Here is a 25,801-nt window from a genome sequence, read left to right on the forward strand (position 1 = left end):
ACTACCTCAGAGGCAGAGAGGTTGCTTCTAATAAACCACCTATATACAAGTAATTACATGAAAATTATACTTCTAATTTGTGCAACCATGGATGCTTCTGTTGCCGGAATTGATTTGGAGAAGTAGTGAAGTCGAGCTATAAAGGGTATGAGTCCATTATCATTAATAGGATAGCTAGACGTTGAACCAGTGTTGTAGACAATGGAATAGGAAAAGAAAAGTGTTTTACACCAACGGACCATTTAGACGTACAAATTAAAACAAAGCACTAATTTTTACATGAACAATTAAAGAAACTGCATACAAAGCTAAAATTTTGATTACACGTAATGAATTAGAGAATCCAAAAGGAAAAAATCATAATGATGACCAAAAAAATATTTTTCAACCAAAAGATGAGTTTACAAAAGTAAAAATCTTCATAAATCAACCAAAACATAATAAAAATATAACTAAATTAACTATCTCGTTCATGGATCAAGTAAAAGTGTAAACTCAAAAAAAAAGAAACACGAAATTACTTGTAAACTTCATGAGCTTCCTTAAGTTTATGCTCGAATAATCATGGCAGCAATCGTATCTCTTCGTGTAAATATTAGGAAGGAAGGATAAAAGCAATCGGCCGAATGATTGTTATTCCACTTACGATTACAGTGCCTCTATCAAAGCAAAACAAGTCTAATACTCCAACCCTGGTTTTCAGGGATTCCATTTCAATCTAAACCCGAAAACACATATATTTATGTACGAAATTACTTCTCCTTTTAGCTTTTTTTTTTCATTAGGCGGTTCTCCTTTCCTTCGGTCTCATTCAAGACTTGATCAAGGGATTTCCCCTTTTTACTTTTGGTGTATAGGGCTTTTCTTTTTGTTCCCCTTTATAAAGCAATCGAACAGAGACCGAAACCCAAAGACAAGGTTTCTATTGGAGGGTCCCTAACGCCCCGAGTCAAACGGAATTGAAAAGACTATTTTGATATTTCAAGGTGGCATCTCGAAAGTACCGCTTGTCAGTTTAATTTAATAAAATAATACTTAATTGAAGAAAATTGTAAAAAGATAATTTTTTCTAAATGAAGAATTTGAATGAAGGGCAAAAAGTTCAAATCACTTTTTTAAGACTTAATTATAGATACGAAAAAAGGCCTAAAATGCCCTTCAACTATGTTAAATGGTGCAAAAACACTCTTCTTCTACCCATTGGGCCTAAAATACCCTTTTCATCTACGTACTGGGCCTAAAATGCCCTTTTCACCTACCTATTAGGCCTAAAATGCCCTTCTCATCTGCCTATTGCGCCTATGTTGTTCTTTTATTTAGGAAAATTACATGAAAAAACCATACTTAAAACTTAATTACATAAATACTAGTACTTTTTTAATATTACAAAAATAAAAGTTTTTTTTACATATATAGCCATTTAAAAAAATTGAAAAGATAATTATAATTCCTAATTTAATGCTATGACTAATTATCAATTCACCTTAATTTAAGAGATATATTTTCAATCTTCCAATTAAAAGTGAAAAAGATAATTCCTTCTTTCAAATCTTTCTCCCTCTTATATTCAAAATTAAAATATTTTTAAATAAACTAAGTATTCTATTGTTTGCTCGTGTATGTTTTGTTTTATTTTCATATACGTTAATCATCTAGTATTAATTCATTATCGTGTCTTTTTAGTTCAAATGTAACGAGTTAACCATAATCTTTTATGGAATAAAAATCATTATGTTGGAAGTTCAGTTATACCATATACTTTTGTTGTATAAATATAATTTATGTCAATGTCAGATTATTATTATATTTTTGAGATAATTTATGAGATAAATATTCATGGTATATCTCATTATGTCGAAAATACTTTTCTTGTTAAAAAATTATTTATTAAATATAAATATATATTTTCAGTATTACATGGTATAAACTTCTTATATCTAAAACATACCATGTATGTGTATGGTATAGATATAATTTATATGGTATAAATATAATTTCTATGGTATAAATATACCATGTATTTTTATGATATGAATATAATTTGTATATAATATATAAATATACCACGAATTTGTAAGGTATAAATACACCATATATTTTATGGTGGCATTGTGAAAGCAAGCAATAAAAATGAAAAGTATAAAATTTTGATATAGTCTATAAAAATGAATGAACAAAGGGTTCCTTAAAAATAAGTAATAAATAAGAAATATGGGAATTTAATATATAACTATTTTTCTATAAATTAGAATCTGTTATAAAAGTAAATTTTTATATGTTATATCTGACAACCAACTAATATGGCTATGTATATGTAATAATTTTTTAAAAAATGGCTATTTATGTTGTTTTTCTTTTTATTTATCAGATTAATTTAGAATGGCGAAATTAAATTGATATTGTGCACTATTTATTTGGTTAACATTAATAAAAATGATAGGGATTTTATGTAGTTTAATAAAAATAAGTTGTGGTATTAAATAATTTTTTCTTAAATAAAAGGGCAAAATTGCCCCAATATGTAAACGGAAAGGGCATTTTAGGCCTAATAGGTAGACATGAAGGGCGTTTTAGGCCGAATAGGTAGACGGGGACATTTTTGCACCATTTCACATAGTTAAAGGGCATTTTAGGCCCTTTTCCGTTATAGATATTGCTATGAAAGACTTAGTTATAGACTCATATTTGTTATTTAAGAAATTTCCTCAAAAGTTAGTCAACATTTAGCTATTCTTTAATATAAAAAACACTTGGACAAAACCCCTAAATAAAACGCGAAAAACTTCAGTACCTAGAGTACAGTTTTTTCCAAGTAAAACTCCATCACACTGTTGGAAAATCCAAAATTCTACATGTGAAACTCCAATATAGTGTGCTGGAGCTCACTTTTTAAGTAAAACTCCATCACGCTATATATGTAGGATTTTGAACCCAACTCTCAAAATGGTATCATCATTTTTCATTATCCCTTTTGCTATATTCATTGAACTGTTTGGATGTATTTCTGTTGGTGAAATAACAAAAAATATTACAACTAAAAAATTACAAGTGAAGAAAAATCAAAAGTTATCTTTTTCTTCTTCGGCTGAGGCGTGGATATCTCGCTCTCTTTAAGGAGATTAAAGCCCACTGCAGTGAATTGTTTCACTGATCCAGCAGTAATCTTCTTCACTTGTCCCCTCCAGGATATAACAGCCTTCTTATAAAGAACAACTCAACAACTTTGGACAAGCATTGAGTTCAAAGCTCCACTAAAAGAACAATTCTCTTCAACTAACAAACTCTCTTTTTACTAACTTTAGTGAACTCTGTATTATCTTACGTTTTGAAAAATATGCAAGACCAGTTTTATTTATCAGTGAAGATATTTATCCTTGTATTGAATAAGAACGAATGATAGTAGTAAAGAGGGAAGATCAATGACCTAGAGGTTTCAAAAGTTACAAGAATTACATTAGTTACACCACATAAAGAATAGGATAATTGAGGAATAAAAAATGATAAGTTACATGAAACTTATATCCACATTCTACCACCACTAACTATGGTGATTAATGGTTCATAAAACACAAATGAAATGGGAGTTGGGAAGCTGCAAAATTCAGCTATGCAACGTGTGAAAAGTGGCAAACAATGGCATTAAAATAATGCATCAAATGCCAACAACAAATGCAGTATAAATGTTGCAATCAAAAACTCCCACAATGGTTTTTTGTCTTAAATGGATATTATAACCAAGATTAGGCATTAAAAAAAATATTAAAGAATATATTAAAATGCCCATAAAAACAACAGTCCCCCACTCATTTTAATATTAACACAAGAGAGTCTACTAGCTGAAGGAAGACTATTATGCATAATGAAGGTGTGCTCTACATTGAACCTCCACTTAGTAAAACAGTAATTTTTACTCCAGAGTCGTAGTGATCTCAGACTTGAACTATGACTGCTTAGGAAAAATAAAAAATTACTGCTTACACATAATAGTCAAGGTGTTGAGTTGAGCTTTATAGCCAGCACATTACGACATTGTGTTATCCCGATTTCATGAATATGTTTGAGAATGAGCCTAGTTCTCATAGGAAATGCCTACCTCTATACACACATAGGTGAAATCCGTTGAGAGTGCTCCTATAATTTTAGCACTCCACTCATACGAGCTACAGATATTCATTAAGAGTTTCTTTTAAACTCAACGTCACAACCATTACAGGTAAATGAACTCACACCATGGGGGAGATAAAAAAGATAGTGCATTTTTCACAACAAGTCATCATATGATTCTTTTTTTCCATTGAACCTGGTTATAGGATCTCTAGCCCCCATGTTGTGTTTCCTCACATATGACTTAAGATTCAATAGGCTTTAATCGCATCCCCCTTGATGTACTCTAGACCTTTTCTCTTACTAATGTCTTAGTCAATGGATCTGCAAGATTATCACAAGATTTGACAAAATCAACATTAATGGTACCATTTGTCAAATATGATCTCACATTACTTTGTTTTCTCCTTATAGATCTGAATTTACCGTTGTAATAACAATTTTTAACTCTACCAATTGCAGCAGTGCTATCACAATGAATTAATATAGGAGAAATTAGTTTTTCAAAATAAGGTATTTGAAATAACAAATCTCTCAATCAATTCGCTTTCTCACTAGCTGAAGCTAAAGCAATTAGTTCAGCCTCCATGGTAGAGTTAGCAATAATTGTTTGCTTTTTAGATTTCCAAAAAATAGCATCACCACCCAAAGTAAAAATATAACCAGTAGTAGATAGAAATCACCAGATAAAGTGTTCCAATCCGCATCACAAAAGCCTTCAAGTACAGCAGGATATTTTGTATAGAACAACCCATAATTTTTTGTTCTAATTAAATATCTCATTACTCACGTTATAACATGTCAATGTTTATTAGCTTACTTACTAGTAAACCTATTAAACACTCCTACTGCATATGCAATATCAGGCCTAGTGCAATAAGTTATATATCTCAAACTTCCTATTATGCTAGCATATTCCTTTTGATTTATAACATCATTTTCACTTTTAACAGGAAACAAGTGAACACTAGAATCAAATGGAGTTACAACATACATGTAATCAAGGAAATTATATTTTTTAAAAATTTTCTCAATATAATGTGACTGGTCAAGGAAAATTCCATCACATGTTCAAGTAATTTTTATTCCTAGAATAAAATTTGCCTCTCAAGATCTTTCATGTCAAAGTGTCCTTTAAGAATATTTTTAGTTTCTCCAATAACATTCATATTAGAGTCAAAGATCAATAAATCATCAACATATAGGCAAATACTAACATGCGAATTATTCCAAGACTTATGATATATGCACTTATCACACTCATTTGTTTTAAACCCATTATCAATCATGTAGGAATCAAACTTTTCATGTCATTGCTTTGGTGTCTGTTTCAAGTCATAAAGGAATTTAGTAAGTATACACACTTTACTTTCTTGGTCAGCCTCAACAAAACACTCGGGTTGTTCTACGTAAACCCCTCATTTAGGTCTCCATTTAAAAAAATAGTTTTTATATCCATTTGATGAATTTGTAAATCAAAAATTATTGCAATAGCAACTAAAAGTCTAATGGATATAATTCTAGTTACCGTAGAAAAAATATCAAAAATTCTAGGCCTTCTAGTTATTTAAAACCTTTAATCACTAACCTGGCTTTGCATTTATCAACAGATCCATCTGATTTTATCTTTTTACGTAAGACCTATTTACATCCAATTATTTTACAACCCGGAGGTAAATCAACTAGTTTTCAAATTTTATTGGAAATTAGTGATTCTACTTCATCATTTACAACCTCTTTCTAGAAAATAGCATCATGTGAAGACAAAGCTTCTTTTAAAGTTAGACGATCATCTCCAAAGTTTAAAACATAATAATTAGGACCAAAATCTTTTTCTACCCTAGCTCGTTTACTTCTTCTTAACTCAAAATCATCATTTTCTTTATTTTTCAAAGTAGAAATAAAAGAACTAGGTAGTGACAAAATATTTTCCTTAGTCCTTTGACCCCCACTATTTTTAGAATCAATAGGGAATTTATTTTCCTATAAAATAGCATCATCCGATTCTATTATAATACTATCTTCAAGATTAAAAAATATATAGGTTGTACTATTTGAAGCATAATCAAGAAAAATACAAGTAGTAACTTTTTTACCCAACTTAGAAATTTTAGGATCCAATAACCTTAGATAGGCTAAGCAACCCCAAACTCTTAGATATCCCAAATTTGGCTTATGACTTTTCCACAACTCAAAAGGTGTTAATTAGTTTGGTCTTTTTATGAGTCACATGATTCAACACATAACAAGCAGTGAAAAGAGCTTCACCCCAAATATTCAAAGGTGCACAAGACTCAATTAACATGGCATTAGTTAACGCAACCAAAATTCTATTCTTCCTTTCCTCTACACTATTAGATGCGAACGAATAAGGAGAAGTAGTTTTATAAATTATACCCAATGATCTAACAAAAGAATTGAACTCATGTAACTCATATTCATGGCCTCTATCACTTCTTATTCTTTTTATTTTTCTACCAAATTGATTTTCAACTTCATGGAGAAAATTTTTAAAATTCTCAAAAGCATCACTTTTATTTTTCATTAAGTAAACATATGCAAACTTAGAAAAATCATCAATGAAAGTAATAAAATATCTATTTCCTCCACGCGTTAAAAATTTTATAAGTTCACAAATATCAGTACGAACTAATTCTAATAAATTAGTTTTTCTTTCAACTTGAAAATGAGGGTTTTTTTGTGATTTTGGCTTTAAAACAAGCCTCACATTTTTCAAAATTATTTGTGATCACTGAAATTAATCCTAAACTACCTATGATTCCCACATAATGATCATTTATATAACACAGATGAGCATGCCAAAAATTAGTAGAAGAAAGCATATAAACAGGCGTAGATTTTTTATTCATTTCAACATTCAACTTTATCAAACCATCACATGCATATCTCTTTCCCACAAAAATATTATTTTTCACAATTACATACTGATCAGATTCAATAATCTATTTGAAGCCTGTTTTATTAAGAAGAAAACTAGACATCAAATTTTTCCTCATGGAAGGAGTATAAAGTATATCTTTTAAAATTAATACTCTTTCAGAAGTAAACCTCAACTCGGTATCTCCTATTCCAAGACTTGAGTTGTGTGAGAATTTTCAAGCATGATGGTTTTGGGCTCCTTAAAAGGAGTAAACTTTTTAAACCAGTCATTGTCATAACAGACATGACGGTTTGCACCAGAGTCAGTCCGCATCCATCAATATTTTTCACCATGTTTATGTTTGTTATCACTGCCACAAATAGTTCTTTAATAATGTTTGCCTGAGGTGTAGGCCCATATTTTCAAAATTTATAAAATCGAGCAATATGCCCACTCTTGCCACAGACAAAGCACAATCCTTTTTCTTGTACATATTGATTTTTTGCTTAGTTGTTTCCACTATTATTGTCCTTGGAATTTCTACTATCATTTTTCTTGAGTTTTTCTTCTTAGGCTTCAAAGTAGTATTTTTGTTAGTTTCAGGGGAAGCATTATATGAAGAAGTTAAATTTACTTTCGGTGTGATGTTGTTCTCTTCTATTTTCAAAAGTGCATCTTAGTCCCTAGATTCTTCATCCATGCGGATTCTCATTATTAAAGTCTTAAGAGAAGTTTTTTTTGCTTGTGGCTCATAGTTTTTTGAAATTTCTTTCACGGAGATGAAATTTTATCAATTATGCCACAAATAATAAGGTTATCTCCAATTTTGACTTCCTCGAACCTGAGCTCGCCAACAATCATTATGAAGTCTTGAGCTTGATCTACCATTGATTTGTTGTCCACCATTTGAAAACAAAAAAATCTGCTAGCTGCAGATTTTTCGCTCTCACGCCCCTCCTCAATATCATACTTATTCTACAATTCTTTCTAAATTTTCTTTGTACTAGAGTAAGTTTTATCGTAATAATCATAAAATTATCAGATAGACAATTAAGTAAAAAATACCGACACTTGTAGAAGTCACCATCATATTTTTCTACTTTCTCTTGAACAGAAATGAGTTCTTCATCACTCATGGAAGAGTTATCTACTTTGTTTGGATTCTTCTCAGTTAATACATAAGAGATGTTGAGAAGACTTAAGTAGAAAAACATTTTACCCTTCCACCTTTTAAAATGAGTATTGTTGATCCAGAATGGTTTGTTAAGATCTCCATCTTAACATCCCCAAACTTTTCAATTGTTGTCATTGAATATCTTTAAAATTATTGGTGAAATTACCAAAAAGATTAAAATTGAAAAGTTACAAGAGACAAAAAATCAAAATTTATCTTCTTTTCTTCGTCTGAGGCACGGATATCTCGCTCCATTTAAGGAGATTCAAGCCCACTGCCGCAAATTATTTCACCGGTCCAACAGTAATCTTTTTGACTTGTCTTCTCCAGGATACAACAGCCTTCTCACAAATAAAAACTCAACAATTTCGGACAAACGTTGAGTTCAAAGCTCCACAAAAAGAACACCTCCCTTTAACTAACAAACTCTCTTTTTTACTAACTTTAGTGAACTCTATATTATCTTATGTTTTGAAAAAACATGCAAAATCACCTCTATTTATAGTTAAAGATATTCATCTTTTTATTGAATAAGAATGAATGATGGTAGTAAAGAGGGAAGATCAATGACCTAAAGGTTTCAAGAGTTACAAAAGTTACATGAGGTACACCACATAAAGAATAGGATAATGGAGGAATAAAGAGTGATAGGTTACATGAAACTTATATCAATATTCTACCACCACTAACTATGGTGATTAATGGTTTATTAAATACAAATGAAATGTGAGTTAGGAAGCTGCAAATTGCAGCCATGCAACGTGTGAAAAGTGGCAAACAATGGCATTAAAATAAGGCATCAAATGCCAACAACAAATGCAGTATAACTGCTGCAATCAAAAACTTCCACAATGATATTTGTCGTAAAGGAATATTATAACCAAGATTAGGCATTCAAAAAGATATTAAAGTTAATGTTAAAATGCTCATAAAAACAACAATTTATATTTACAGTAAAGTGCCTGGAAATAATAGATCTAATCAAAATGTTGATGCATCAATTTTGTGGAAAATCTAGATTTGATACTTCTCTCAAATTTGCTCTATAGGCGTTTCTAACATACTCAGTTATCTTTGAAAATACAAACTTCTTCTTTGTAATTAAGTTATCCTTTGGCGCCATTTCATTTCAAAAAAGGGTACCACTCCGCAAACTACCAGTGTTATCATCCATAACATATACTCTTGTGACATACTCCTCCATTTCAAAAAGAATGACCTACTTTCCTTTTTAGTCCGTTTCAAAAAGAATGACCCATTTCCTTTTTTGGCAATACTTTAATTTCAACTTTCCACATGGCATGTTTAGGGCCACAAGATTAAAGGGTATTTTGGTACATTTGACACAACTTTAGTTTAAGGCTACAAGATTCAAAAGTCTTCTTTATTTTCTTAAATTTTGTGCCAAGTCAAAGTAGGTCATTCTTTTTTAAACGGAGAGAGTATACCTTTTCCATTCACTTTTACTTGTCACATTTTCTTTGTTTATTGTCAAACAACATGAACTTTAAATAATATTATTAGATAGAGAAAAATTGCAACTAGTATTTTTGCATAGTTTTTTACCATCTAAATTTTAAATTTACAATATTAATTAAACTAATATCATTTAATTTAGCGTAAAAAATTAGTCAAATTGACTTTCATGAAACAACACGTTACAAATAAAAGTGAACAAAGAAAGTATATATTTTCACCTTACGATGAATTAATATGTAAATTATAGGAATCTAGAACAGTGAAAGATGAGAAGGGCAAAAAAATAAAGGAAAGAACTTAGCCTAAACCACAACCTAAATTTAGAAAGAGGATAAGTTATTCCTTCAAGTTGGTTAACAGTCACATGGATGACAAAGTGCAACTTATGTAAACAAGTTGGAAGCAAAGTCATCAAAGTGCAAAGAATGTCAAAATGCTAAAGAAAAAGATGACATATAGTGCAACAATATAACCCCCAAGGCAGAAGTGTAAAGATACTCTCTGTCATTACATATGAGCCCTTTATTTAAAATTTTATGTGTAATTTTTTTTTTTTGATTTAAAAGTTACAAATTTCAGGCTAGGCTAGTTCTAATTGATTTCGGAGCCAGGTGTGACCTAGAAAATCTAGAAATGATTTAGACTATGGTAGTAGTATTTGTCTTTATTTCTAGTTAGCTAAGACGATAAAGAACCTGTAGGAATTTATGGAATCAAATTTTATTAAGTAGAATTTCCAAAATTAATCTAAGCGTAAAGGGCATTGTTCAAAATGTTTCAGGCTTAAGTTGTGTTGCAAAAACTGGAATTTTTGGGCGAAGACGGACGTTATGTCCCGTCGACACTGACCGCTATAGTGGTAAGCACTACAGAAAAATAATTTCCACTATAGCGGGGGTCAAAGGTGGTCAACGACCTCTATAGTGGTTGGTACTGCTATAGCGATGAAAATCGCAGATTTATTAAAATATTTCTTCAAAATAATTTATTTTTAAAAAAAAAGTTTGGGGTAAAGGGGGAATGATTTAGGGTGAAACAAACTAGAATTTCTTCGTTTAGATACATTAAGGTAATGAATTCATCCCCCGTTAACTTGTATTTAGTTATTAAGCCTTAAAATTATTAATTTTTGAAGTTTAGAGAGGATTTTAGAGCGAATTTTCATTAATTTCTGGTTCGAAAAAGTAGGAGGGGAAGGGATTAAGGAATAAATTAATGGGTTTTGATTATTAATATTTAATTTACCTTTGTATTTCTTTAATTCACGAATTTATCCCTGAAATTGATAGTTTTAGGTGAATTACAGAGAAAAAGTCGTAGAATGAAAACGGAATGATCATGAATTTGACCTTAGGAGTTGGGTGTGTGTTATAAATTTTGACATGCTAGATCATTTTATTTATGTGCATGCTCTAAACCACAAGCAAGAAAAAATTTCATGGAAGGGCAAACCTCTAACATAGAGGACTTGTGCAAGCTTGGTTCGAGGTAGGTAATGGTATTGTAGTTTAATCCAATTTGTCTTATATGCATGTGCATGTTAACTACTTTGTAGTATGAGTTGTTAGAGCATGTTATTTGGTGTGGCCTGTGCAAATAATTTCACGGTTGTTATATGATTTGACCTATCTAACTTTCTAAATGTGAAATATTTGCTATTTAGAACGTTCTCATAGATTTTGGTGGAACAAGGTTGGCAGATATTTGTGTCTGGAGTTTAGTACATGGACGGTAATTGTCCCCTGCAAGTCATGGCTAAAGGGTGGTTGTACATCTCTTAGCACGTATGCACGAGGATCAAGTGAGTTTGACAGTTCCATGAGTGAATTAGGCAAATATATTTTTATGCACTTAATAAATTATCCTATCTTGCTTTTGGCTTGACTTGACTAAACTTGACTTGGTGATAATATGTTGACTTATTGATTGATTCCTCATTACTTGTTGTTGCTTATTATGCTAATTGTATATTGTTAAACAGGTATTAACTTCTTGTACTATAACTTAGTTATATGTTCATATTCTCATTTTGGGTTCGTTAAATGACCATACCATTACACTGGTGTTTCTTTGTATATTCCAGCGGCTCCTACGAGACCTTACTTGTGATTTCAGTGATTGACTCTAGATTTCAGGGTGAGCAACATATCCGGACTACCATGGAATCTCTCTATTTATTCGCATACTTGCTTATTTTTGAACTTATGTTTTTCTATCAGTTTTTAGGGTTGGGTTTTCTTTTTGACATTTTAATTTTGGTACGGAGGACTTTCAATTCCTTGGAATGATATGATTAAGTACAATATTCCGCTTTTAGGTTGTGCTTATGTTTGTTCTTTAGACTTGATGTTTTATTGATGGATTAGTTCTATTTAGGGGTGGCAAAATTAGACCAAACTCAAATGACCCGCCCAAAGTTCAATGGGTTTGGGCTAGAGTGATTTTGGTTTAGGATTCAGGGTTCAGGGTTCAGGGTTTAGGGTTTAGGGTTCAGGGTATGGGCTAGTCCAAGTTAACTCATTATAAATCACCATTCCAAATAGACCTATGATGATGGCGGAATTGACATGTATATACCAAATTTTAAATAAAAGGGAAAAGGCATCGTTTCCACTCTAAACTATACCCGAAAAGTCTAAGCCACGCCTAAACTATACTAGTGACCTATTACACACCTTAACTATAAAAAAGTGATATTATTACCTCCCCACGACCCCCATTCTAAGGCGCGTGTGTTACACTTATTTTAGGCGCGTCCAGTCTATTAAATAACAAAAGTAAACGGCTAAAAACATTAAGGAAAAAGTCATCGTTTCCACCCCAAACTATAGTCAAAAAGTCGAATCCACACCTAAACTATATAAGTGACCTATTACACACCTTAACTATAAAAAAGTGATACTTTTTACTGACTTGGCAGCGCGTGTAAAATACTACACCACATACAAGTGGAGGTAGTCTGACAGGGTGTAAATAGGTTCACTTTTTTATAGTTTAGGTATGTAATAGGTCACTAGTATAGTTTAGGTGTAGCTTCAACTTTTTGGGTATAATTTGGGGTGGAAACGATGCCTTTTTCCTAAATAAAATTGTCATGTTTTTAGCCAAATAATTATTTGTCAAATAAAAGCCTAAAAGAATTGACATTTGATAGCCATAAGGCACAAAAATGGGGGAGAAAATTTCTTTTCCGTTTATGTTTTTCTATTTAATTATTTTCCTTCCTTAAAAATATTAAATATAGTTAGGATGCATTTTTTTTAAGATTCAGATGTCTGAATCTGAATGCACATATGAATGATTAAGATATTGTCTCTAGATCTGAAAACTGAATGATTAAGACCATTTGTTTTTCAACATCTGAATGTGCAAAAAAAATTTATTTGAATATATAATAAAATAAAAAATATAATTTAAATAAAAAACTAATTATATATCAAAAAAGTATGTAATTTAATACAATAAAATTATTATTTGATCAAAAAAAATATTTATGTTAGTTAGTGATAGTGGAGATGGTTTATAATGGTTGTTATGGTGACAATGATTGATGTTAGTGATTAGTAATGTTAGTGGTGATAGTTGTGATGGTATTGTAGTGACTGTTATGATGGTGGCGGTTGATAGTAGTGGTGGTGGTTGTGATGTGACGTTGCTTGACGTTAGTAGTTGGAGGTGTTGATTGTGATGGCTAAAAAATGAAAGTATGATGGTTGACGATGTGTTGATGTTAGTTGGAGATGTTGTTAGTTGTGATGGTGGAGATGGTTGTTAGTAGAGATAAATTATAGTGATGGTAGAGGTGGTGTTACCAGTGACAATGGCAGTGGCCGCCGAAGAATGTGTGGAGGTTGTGATGTATTAGTGGTAGTTAGTGTTGGTGCTAGTTGTGATAGATGAGTTGGTCAATAGTAGGAATTGGTCGATAGTGGTTGATGATGATGGTGTTGTTGACGGCAGTGGTGGTAGTAAATATAATTAGAAAAACAAAGGCAGTAGGTGTGGTAGCGGTTGACAATAGTAGTTGGTAGCGATATTTGTTGTCGATGGTGCTTGTGATGGTGGTGGCGGTTGACAATGACGGCGGTGGCAGAGGTGGTGGCTGATGATTATGAATAGGGTGGCGGTGAATATTATCCAATACCAGAATACCTCTTCGGACCTATTAAGACTTGATTTTAGATCTGAATGATTAAGACCTATTCAGACCTATTAAGCGCTAAAATTTTAGTAAAAAACAAATGCACTTAATTGTCTGAAGTCTGAACTATTCAGATTCAGACCTCCATTAAGTGCAAACAAATGAGCCCTTAGTGACTTAGCTTCATCTCTCTTCAACTTTTGGTCAAAATTTCTCCTTAAAATTAGAAGTAAAATATATTTAAAACTATCACTCTCCTTAAAATTAGGCATTAACTACATTTAATTATGAGTATTCTCTTCCATCCAAATGTTGTTTCCACCCATTCAAATCCAATCTATATTTACATAACAAATTTGTATACATTTATTTGCATGGATATTTATTAATCCGTATTCATTTGATCAATATTTACATAACAGATTTGCGTACATTTATTTGCATTGATATTTATTAATTCGTATTCATTTGATAGATTGATATGTATTGTTTAAATTAATATATTTCTAATTTTACGTAGACGCACATTGGTTTATATACACCTAACAAATTTGTTATATTTATTTGCAATAGTATCTTTCAAATTTTACATACGTATACATTGGTTCTCATTCACTTTACTACATTTATTATTTTTTATGAGATCTTTTATGTAATGAAAAGATAATTTTTGAAATCGAAATTACTATACCAATTTTTATCAATTATTTTCAGGAAACTTCTCTTACTCATCAATTTATAAGCAAAAACATATAATAAAAACACCAAATCATCATCCAAACAATGCTCTAATTGCAACACTCATTACTTGAAAAATCTTCAATAACTGTACTCGACAACTTTTTTTGCTTTACTTTTTTATTATTGAGAAAATTTCCTTGCTTTTCCTCGATTAACTTGCCTACAAGGTCTTGCATGTGATGAAATTAAAAATTTTGGAAGGCAGTCTTCAAAATCGGAATCACTACCCAAACTATTATCAACTTTTTCAATGACTTTTTCTTACTCATTACTTTTAAGCAAAAAAATATAACAATAACACAAGATTAATCTAATAATCTTCATCAAATGGTTCAGCAATCATGATCTTGAATTGCATGAAGACTTCATAAATTAATGATTGTTTTTGTTAAACTGAGAAAACTGAAAATATTTAAAAGAAAATGAAAGCCTTTGTGAGTTTGTGATGGGTTATAGAAAGAGAATGTAAAAGAAAATGAAGAATACATATATGGAGAAAAATGGAATACATGTTAATTTTGAAATTGGGAGTTTGGAACCAAAATATGCCATGAAACTAAAAAAAAATATCAAAATATATCATGTTTTTAAAGTGGTACCATATATATATATATATATATATATATATATATATATATATATATATATATATATATATATATTGCATCATATTCATATTTCATATCACTAATAAAGTTATGCACTTATCACACATATTTTAACAATTATATTCAATGGATAACTCATTTTTTTTAACTTATTTTATATTTGAATAACTCACATAATCAGTGAGTTTTGCTCTCTCCATTTCGTAATAGTAAGCCTTCTTTCTAAAAAATAAAACTTAAAAAGATAAATTAATTGTTAACATAATATGTAAGTTTTTATAAAGTGAGTTATATAATTTTTATTATATTCGTAGAGGAAAAAAGCAAATTGTGTAAATTTTATTATATAACTCACTTTTTAAGTAAGTCATGTAGAAAAAATTCATAACTCACGTAGTGAATTATGTAGAAAAAAATGCATAATTCTCTTTTTAAGAGAGTTGTGCGACTTCTATTACATAACTCACTTTTTAAGTGAGTTATTTAAAAAAAAATACATAACTCTTTTTTTAATAGAGTTATGTAATTTCTCTTACATAATTCTCTTTTTAAGAGAGGTATGTTAACAAAAATGCATAACTCACTTATTAAGTGAGTTATTTACATTTTTTGAAACTTAACTTCATTTGCTCATTTTCATTAAAAATAATGTATATAACTCTCTTAAAAAGAGAGTTAAACATATTATGGTACCACTTTAAAAATATGACATATTTTAATACGTTTTTTAATTTTATAACATATTTTTATTTCAGACTATGAAATTGGAGAAGTGATACGGAGAAGAAGTAAGGTTAATTGTAAAGTAGAAAAAGTACGGTTAATAAAAATAGTGGGTTTGGGAGAATGTTAAAGTAGGAGAAAGAAATTATTTAATAATTTAAATATAAAATGAAGAGAGATAAAATACTTTTTGGCAAGCAGTAAATGACCAATAAAGTGAACTTTGGCCATTTAATGTCAAATTTATGAGATTTGGCTATAGTTTGTCAATGTTAACATTACAGACATAAAGTCATTATTAAAATTGTTTGAGATTTTAAAAAAAAAAAATTAACTTTGTGGGTAATCTATTATCCCCTAAATAATTTTAAAATAATATAAATAAAATATTTTTCATTTGATCTCAGTTGCAAAAACAAAGAAATTAATTACGCATCAATAAACATCTTTCACGTGTTAAATTTATTTAATTTTATATTTTATTTATGCTTTTTTATACTTTACAAAAAAAAAATTCCCTTATCATTTTTTTCTCCTCCTTTATTCTTTTTCATCCAACTTCATTCAATAATCAAGAAAAATGAATTGATGAATCAAGCGTTCCCTTTATTCCAAAATTTCAAGCAGCAAAAACTGAAACAAAATCATCAACCATAACTTTTTCCTCAGAACTTTTTAGTGTACATCATATCTCAGATCAACAACTTCAATCCTTTAACTTTATAATAAATTCAATTTCTCAACACATTCAATAATATCAAAAGGGTATCTCAATTACTCAATAAATTACAAGATAGAAACCTAAAAGTAACAGTGCTGACAAAAGCTGAAAATTGTAAAGAGTTAAATAAAGAGCAATTGTGTGTGGTGGATAAGAATATTAGAGGAGATAGACAGAGGTTGAGAGAGGAATATATAAGAATAAAAATAGTAGTGTAAAAAAAGTGAGAAGAATGCAAAAGCATATATGGGGGAGAGATCCAGTGAAAATGAAAGGGTAGAAAATCTCGGTCTTTATTTTCACATGGCTTTCATCACTGATATCCAGGATAAATATGCAGAAATTAATTTATATTTATTAAAATGAAAAGCAAGAATATAACAGGAAAAAGAGAAAGAGGGAAAAAATGATGAGTTCCATTAAAGAAGATAATGAGGAAAAAGAATAAAAAAATAAATTAAAATAAATAAATTTTAAAAATAAAGTATATTATATAATAAATACTGAAAGAAATAAAAAATTTCTTGTTTCACTTTTTATTAGAGAGGGCACTACACTCTCTGTCATGTGGGCATAAAAAAGTGTATTAATATTCACTTAAAATTATTTAAGGGGGTAATAGATCATCCACAAAATTAAAGTGTTTTTAGCTCAATTTTTAAAAATTATAATTTATAATTTTTTTTATTCGGATTGTATTTTATATTTTATATTTTTTTATATTTGTGAAAAATAAAATTACATCGATTATAAATTATTGATGATGACGGATATATCATAATCGTTCATTGTACTTGTATTTACCATCATTTTCTCTGGGTTTTTTTTTTCATTTTTTTTCTGGTTGTTTTTTTAATCATTTTTATCTTTTTCATATTTCCCTCCCTTTTTTGTTTTTTTTTCTTTTTTTTTTTTTTTCGTTTTTTTCTTTCTGTAGCTTGTGTTTTTCTTTTCTTTTTTTCGATTTTCTTTTCTAAATTTTTAATTTATTTTTTTTAAAATTTTATTTTATATTTTTGTATTTTTAAAAAATATGACTATGTTGAGCACAAGTCATGGGGCATAACAAAAATACTACAATCATTTGATGTATTTGTATTCGTACCATCATTTATATTTGTATATTTATTGATACAATTGTATTTGTATTTTATAGTTTACATTGGTATTTATGTTTTAAAAAATTTAAAACTTTTTTCTTATCCCAATCCCTACCCCGACATCCTACTCCACTACCCCTACTCACCAAATATTTTGTTAAAAAAATTTTTAAATTTTTCTTACTTCTTCCCCTTTGTCATATTCGTTTTCATTATTTTGTGTTAAATATATACAAATGTTTTTAGAAAAAGATTCCTACTTGCATATCGAACACAAGAAAATAAGTAAGAAACAATTTATTTTCCTAGAAAATATTTTTTGGACTTCAATACTGAACATACTCATACCATACACAAAAGATACATTCAAACTTTGTACTTGTCGTTGGTGTCAGGTCTCAAAACACCAAAAAGAAGTGAAATTTATTGCTATAAAAAATGAATCTGGTTATATTTATTTTGATATATTCCTTCATTGACTTTGTTAGAATTTACATGAATTTAACAACTTAATATATTTACATGGCATAATTTGTGACAAATTAGTAGGAAAAAATTTATTTTACTAACAATTATTGATAAATTTAACATTTATAATAATTAAGGATATTTTAGTAAACTTATCAGTTACGATACACTACCATATTGTCAAACTAAACAATAAAACTATTATAAACCAACAATAAATGATACGATCTATTCAAACATGATATTATACTATATTCTACAGTATAATATCATATCACACAGTACCAAATATTATGAAACCACGGTAAACCACCATTCAAATAAAGTGCAAGTGTTGATTTTAGAAATGGTAAATTGAGTAGATAATTCTCCTATCAAGTGGCTAATATGGTTGCCACTCACGGTGGGTTTGAGTAGTGACAAAAAGGCAGCACGCTAAGCTTAATTAAGCGTTCATGATAAATATAGTATTATATAATAGAATTGGTGGTTTCAACACGGCAGTTTTCTGCCATTGTTGACAATGATATAGACTATTTGGTCATTGCAGTATAGTATACGTGTCTTGCAGTTATTATATATAAGTTGTACTCTCCTGGATAGCTGCCACTGGCATCCACTCCTTCCAAATTATTAATTGGTGTATTAATTTCATTTGCTAATTTAATCAATTGAGTTCTTATTATTTATTTTTCTGTTCTTTTTCATTTGCCACATTTTGATTTTTGAAGTTAAATAAATTAAATTAAATTTATTAATGTCTTAAATATAAATAAATTTAACACTTAATGTTTTAAATTAACTTAATATTTTATATGAGGCTATTTAATTTTTTTTTCACAAGTAACTTTTATTATAATTTTACTACATCAAATCTAATTAATTATTGTAAGTCATTTTAATACATGTCTGCTTCGTTGCCTCCAACATGATTTTACTATATCACCCTAATTAATTAGTATGATCATCTAGACACTGTGCCACTTAAATTAGAATAGAAAAAAGTATTATAAATCATAATAATTATAAAGTTAATTTATTTTAGAAAATATAATTGGCTATCAATTCCATAAAAGTTTGAATGATAAAAGTAATATATATTATTTGAAAATTACACGAAAATATTATAAATTACAATACTTAACAACTTAAAATATCTAAAAAAAAAATAATCTGTTACATATTTCAAAAAATAAGAAGAAAGTACTATAAATCACAATAATTAACAATTTAAAAAATTTAAAGGTCAACATGCCTACTTTGGCACAACTTCATTGATCATTTTCCTCGCCAATTAATTTTTTTCGTCATTTTAATTTGTTTTTCATAGTTTTTTAATTTGTTAAATATTTAAAAAAAAAACGTAAAAAATCCTATAAATCAAAGTAATTAGTAACTTAAAAAAATTTAAATATATAAAGTATTTTGTTGACTCTCGAAATTATACCAGTGCCACTTAAATTGGAATAGAAAAAATTATAAATCACAATAATTCAAAACTAAAATTATTTTTAAAATATAATTGACTATCAATGTCATAAAAGCTAGGACAAAGAGAGTAACGTATATTATTTGAAAATTACATAAAAAAAATATTATAAATTACAATATTTAATAAATTAAAATATCTATAAGAAATTAATTTGTTACATATTTCACAAAGTATGTAAAAAAAATACTGTAAATCACAATAATTAATAACTTAAAAGATGAAAAGATATAAAATATTTGGCGACTCTAAAAATTATACAAGTGCCACTTAAATTGGAACAGAAAAAAATATTATAAAAATAATAATTATAAACTTAAATTATTTTTAAAATATAATTGATTATTAATGCTACAAAAATTTGGACAAGAAGAATGACCTATGTTATTTAAAAATTATATACAAAAATATTATAAATTACAATAGTTAAAATGTCTCGCAACTTATCATATATTCTTACAACTTAGTATCTGATTGGTATCAAATTTCAAATATTTAACTTTTAATTTTAAAATAAGCTAAATATAATCGATGTTGGGCCCTTGCTAACACGGGGCCCATTTAAAGGAACAAAGACATGGGGTGGCCATATAAAAAAAATGGCCACAATTTGAAAAGGTAGACAGCTGTAGCCAGTCAGCTATTTTTAATTCTCTTTTTTAGCCATTTGACCCAATTGGGCACAGACAGTCTCTATACTCAATTGATACACTTTTATACCATATTGATAAACTTTTATACTACATTGATACACTTTAAAAAAAAAAAAAATTTATGCAAGCACATGTAGTCCCTATACCCAATTGATACTCTTTTATACTATATTGATACACTTTTATAACAAGAGAGAAGGGGTATATATGCATGCATATTCAGTGTCTATATACCCAATTAATACTCTCTCATACTAGATTGATACACTTTTATACCACATCGATACAGTAGATATACCATATAAATACACCTTTTAAAGAAGAAATCTATGTAAGCATATACAGTAGAATCTGAATGCTTAAGCCCTCGCCTAAACCTTTGTGTTTTAAGGTTCGTCAAAGTTCATTACACAAAGAACCAAAAAAAAGTCATTTTTAGTATTGAAAAATTAGGGAGAAGAGGATCAAAGCAACTCTTCTCAATCTTCTTCTCAATCTTCTAATAGTTCCATTTCCAATTATAACTTCTCTATTTTTTATTCTTGGTACAATTCATCCAATACTATAAATAAACTATTGTTCTCTTCAATTTTCAATGCAAGTGCAAAAAACCAATCAGGGTCTTTTATGGGATTTTCATTTTTCAGCTCGGAAGTTGTTATTGAGCCCACCACTACTGATGGACTGACTGTTGAGGGAATTATTGCTAAAAATTGAAATATAGTTGATGACACTAAGAAGGTTTGAGAGAGGTTTAGAAGCTCAGCCGAGTACAGGGGAGTATATGGGCAGTATCATCAGAATGAAAATGGTTATGACGGTGACTATTTACTGGATATTTAATTGTGGGTATTATTTTTGTAGTATTATTTTAGTTTTAGGTGCTATTTTTGTTCTTTTCTCAAATGTAAAAAACTTATTTGATTTTCCAAATTCTATTAATATTATATAAATAGAAATAGATGGAGTAGCATATATTATATGAAAATTACGTGGAAAGTCGTATAAATCATAATAATTTACATCTAAAGCTATAGAACAAATTTAATTGACTTTCTCAAACATTCCATCAGTGACATAAATTGAGACGAAAATATATTATCTGAAAATTATATATAAAACTTGACTCCGTGATAAATACTATAAAGTAAATAGTTTGTTCTACACATAAATGCATTATATCTAATTTTATTTACATACATCACGTTGGGCCCCTGCTAGTATACTTACAAAGGACAGGCAAAATTTTAGCATCTATAACTTACCTTTACCTTTAAAATATCTAGGACCTGAAGCAATTTCAAGAAAAAAATGTTAAAATCTTAAATTTCACTCAAAATTAGAAAATTTTAGTCACAACCACAAATCTTAGTAGGCGTTTCTAATTGCATATCAGTTATCTTTGAAAATGCAAGCTTTTTCTTTAAAAAGGTATGAAACTTAAGAGAACTCTGTTGCACTTTACTAGAGTTTTACTTGTAAAATTTTTGAACATCGGAATTTTTGTGTTGAAGTTTCACATTTAGAGATTTTTTTCAAACTCAAGGTATGATCATGAAGTTTATGGTTTTATAACTGAGATTCAAGGATTTTTCCATGAAGTTCGTGGTTCAACAACTGAGAACTCAAAGAAAGAGACATGGAGTTCGTGATTCTACAACTGAAAAGTCAAGAATTATGTCATTGAGTTCGAAACTTCATACACTCTTTGCAACAGTTGGCTCCCAAATTCAGAATCCCTGGATCAAAATAAGTCATTTTTTAAATGAATTCACCAAAGTAATATTTTTTTTGAAACTTTCCCAAACTACTATAAAGCTTGTTCTCAGTAACGTATTATACTTTAAAAAAAGTTAACGGACCAAAAAGATGACGTTAAAATAGGAATCGTTACTGTCAGTAACGTTTTTGACATAAAACGTTACTGTGAGTAACGAGACTCTGCAACTCTGCCACATCAGAATTTTTGTATAAATCTGACGTTAAATTCGTTACTACCAATTATGTTTTAGCTTTAAAACGTTACTCCGAGTAACAATACTATCAAATCAACTCAAAACTCCGTGACGTCAGAGTTTTGAGTTACTCGGAGTAACGTTACTCGAAGTAACGTTTTAAAGCTAAAACGTAATTGACAGTAACGAATTTAGCATCAGAGTTGCACAAAAATTCTGATGTGATAGAGTTGTAGAATCTCGTTACTCACAGTAACGTTTTATGCCAAAAATGTGTCTGACAATAACGATTTCTATTTTAACATCATCCACAACTTTTTTTGATTCTTTAACTTTTTTTTAAAGCATAATACGTTACTGAGAACAAGTTTTTTAGTAGTTTGGGAAAGTTTCAAAAAAAACATATTACTTTGGTGAATTTATTTAAAAAATAACTTATTTTGGTCCGGAGTTCCAAATTCAGTAACAACCATAGCTTCCAAGTCACACGGATGACTAAGTGAAACTATATAACCACAACATAGAAGGCAGCAAGATAAACTTAGTCAAGTCTTCATGGTAAATATAGTAAATACTTATCAAGGACAGGCAAAATTTTAGCAGCTATAACTTACCTGAACCTTCAAAATATCTAGTACCTGAAGCAATTTCAAGAAAAAAGATGTTAAAATCTTAAATTTCACTCAAATTAGAAAATCTGAATTTGGTGATGATTTAGGTAAAAGATTTACATCTCTTTTTCTGTTCTCAATTTCCATCCACTATCCAGCTACAACCAGAACCCTTTACCAATCCCTTAGTCTCCATTAGTTTTCGCACTGCAAGAGCATCACTTATTCTTCCAGCTTTAGTATATAAATTTGACAGTGTTACATAGTGTCCAGGATTATCAGGTTCCAACTCGACTAAATTCTCCGAAGCAAGAACTCCAATGCTCACTTTTTGGTGTGCTAAAGCAGCAGCAAGTAAAGAACCCCATATATGCTTGTTCGGCTGAACAGACATTTTCCCTATAAAATTTGTGGCATCTTCAAGACGACCAGCTCGTGTTAGTAAATCAACAACACAAGTAAGATGTTCCATTCTGGGGTTCACTCCAAATTCCTCCATTCTGTGGAAAATATCTAACCCCTCATCAACAAGTCCTGAATGACTGCATGCTGAAAGCACTGAAGTGAATGTCAAAGTGTTTGGTTGAACGCCAGAATGACTCATTTGTTCCAGTAGATGCAGGGCATCTTGGCCCAAACCATGCATTCCCAACCCACCAATTATTGTATTCCATGACACTATATCTTTATGAGCCAAATGAGAAAATACAGATAAAGCATTTCCAATGCACCCACATTTTGAATACATGTAAATAAGTGCATTCCAAATGGGAGTGACGTCCCAAAAACTGCTCCGAGATATATATGCATGAATCTGTTTCCCGTATTTGATGTCACAAACTGACAAAACAATTAAAAGTGTGATCTCGTTAATCTTGATTCCTATAGTCAGCATTTCCTTGAAATAATCCACAGCCGAGTCTTTCATCCCTAGTTCAGCAAAACCATGAATCATGGAATTCCAAGCAACAACGTCCGTTCTATCCATCAACTCAAAAACATGCCTTGCATCCTGAATCCTCCCACATTTAGCATATAGAGTCAGCAATGCAGGTCCAGAAGATCTGTGAAAGGCAAAAGGTGATTCTAGTTTAATCCCATGTGCATGAATCTCCTGGGCACTCCTTAAATCCCCAATAAGCTGGCACGATGCAAGTATACTAGAGAGACAATATAGGTCAGGCCAAACTTCTCTCCTATTTATCATCTCCCTAAACGTATCCAACGCACTACCATGATTTCCAATTCTTGAATAGCCCGATATCAAAGTCGTCCATGATATTATACTCGGTTCTTTGATTAAAACAAATATTTTCCTAGCCTCATCGCATTGACCCATGCGACAATAAGCATCCATCACTGTGTTCAAAGTTACTACATCTGGTTGAAAACCTTCCATACTGATATGCTCCAACATCTCAACAGCCAAATCAAGAAACTCATTACATACATATCCTGAAATTATCAAATTCCACGAAAGCAAATCTTTTTCTTGCATTGAATCAAATATCCGTTTAGCACTCATAATATCACCACATTTTGAATACATATCAATTAAAGAATGACTAACTTGGACATTCCATTCTACACCACATACAACTACATCTCTATGCACTTGTACCCCAATCCCCGAGCTCGAAAACTTAGCACAAACTCTCAGTACTTGAGGAAACACATACCCATCAGGTAAAATTCCATCTAGTTTCATCTCCTTATAAGTACTTATACATTCTTCAATTAATCGGTTACGCGAAAAATATGATATTATGGCTGTCCAAGCAAACACATTTCTTTGAGACAATTTGTCGAACAGGTTATGGGCAGATTTAATATCGTCGCGATCAGCATAAACTTGTATCAATTTGGTGATTATGAATGCGTTGCGGCTTTGATCACTTACGATAATTTGTTGATGGGTTTGTTTGGTTTGGTGTATTGTTTTGGAATTGCTGCAGAGTTGAAGTAAATTGTTTATATCGAATGCCAAGAATGGGGTCACGTTGGTTGCTGGCACAGAACAAATTTGCTTGTACAAGCTCCATACTCTCATCCACTCTATTTTGTAACACACCACACACAATTATAAGACAAAATGAAGTTCTGGATCCTGTACTATGTGATTTTATAAGTTGATATTTTTATTTATATTTTTGTCATTTCAACCTTAAACTCGTTAAAAAGTAACAGTTGATCATGTGACATTTTATATTAAAATAATTTTAAAAAAATAAAAATAATATTAAAATTTAAAAATAAAAAAGGATCCTTTTTTTCCTCATCTTTTTTAATTTAAAAATATTTTTAAAAACTTAAAAATAATTTTAAAATATTTTTAAAAATTAAAAAAAATAAAAATATTTTTTTCCCTCCTCACCCTACCCCAGCCCGTCCCCACCCCCATACCTCACCCAGCCTCATCCCACCCTACCCCAACACCCGTCCAGCCTTTCCCCACCCCCACCCCTCACACCTCACCAGCCTCGTCCATCCCCTTCCCACCCCACCCCTAGCCCCTACACCCCTCCCAGCCCCGTCCCCACCCCACCTCTGCCCCTTCCAGCCCCCACACCCCATCCCAACACTCTTCCAGCCTCCCACCACCACCACCTTCACTTTTTATTTTTTATCTTAATTTTTCCTCAATTCAATTCTTTTCATTTTTTTAATAAAAATTTAAATTTGAATTTTTTTGGGGGGGATTAAAATTTAAACTTGAATTGAAAGTGAGTGATAGTGAATATAGAGAAAAAATAGTGAATTTCGCTTGAAAAAAATTAAAATTTTTGTGATTTTTTTAAAGATATTCAAATTTAAAAATCAAAAATTTATTATGTTTGTATATATGAATTTATAGTTAAAAATTTAAATTAGTTGGAGAAGAATTTTAATTATTTGGAATGAATTTGATGTTTAATTTGTGAGCAAAAATAAAAACATGATTTTTCAAATTTTT

The 25,801-nt window shown here is 30.0% G+C and overlaps 1 protein-coding gene across 2 annotated transcripts; it reads right to left on the reverse strand.

Annotated features, from left to right (window-relative positions):
- Positions 1-21,364: 21,364 nt before the first annotated feature.
- On the reverse strand, positions 21,365-25,005 carry LOC107858662 (pentatricopeptide repeat-containing protein At1g15510, chloroplastic). Of its 2 annotated transcripts, XM_016703417.2 has the most exons (3): positions 22,969-25,005; positions 22,852-22,875; positions 21,365-21,571 (listed from the first exon to the last, which is right to left on the reverse strand). In XM_016703417.2, the coding sequence occupies exon 1, from the start codon at positions 24,896-24,898 to the stop codon at positions 22,985-22,987; it is 1,914 nt and encodes a 637-aa protein (XP_016558903.1). In that variant the 5' UTR covers positions 24,899-25,005; the 3' UTR covers positions 21,365-21,571; positions 22,852-22,875; positions 22,969-22,984. The 2 variants fall into 2 exon arrangements, with proteins under 2 accessions (XP_016558903.1, XP_016558902.1); XM_016703416.2 differs by having other exon boundaries at positions 21,365-22,875.
- Positions 25,006-25,801: the final 796 nt, after the last annotated feature.

This window comes from Capsicum annuum, chromosome 2 (genome assembly GCF_002878395.1).
Source record: "Capsicum annuum cultivar UCD-10X-F1 chromosome 2, UCD10Xv1.1, whole genome shotgun sequence".
NCBI lineage: Eukaryota > Viridiplantae > Streptophyta > Magnoliopsida > Solanales > Solanaceae > Capsicum > Capsicum annuum.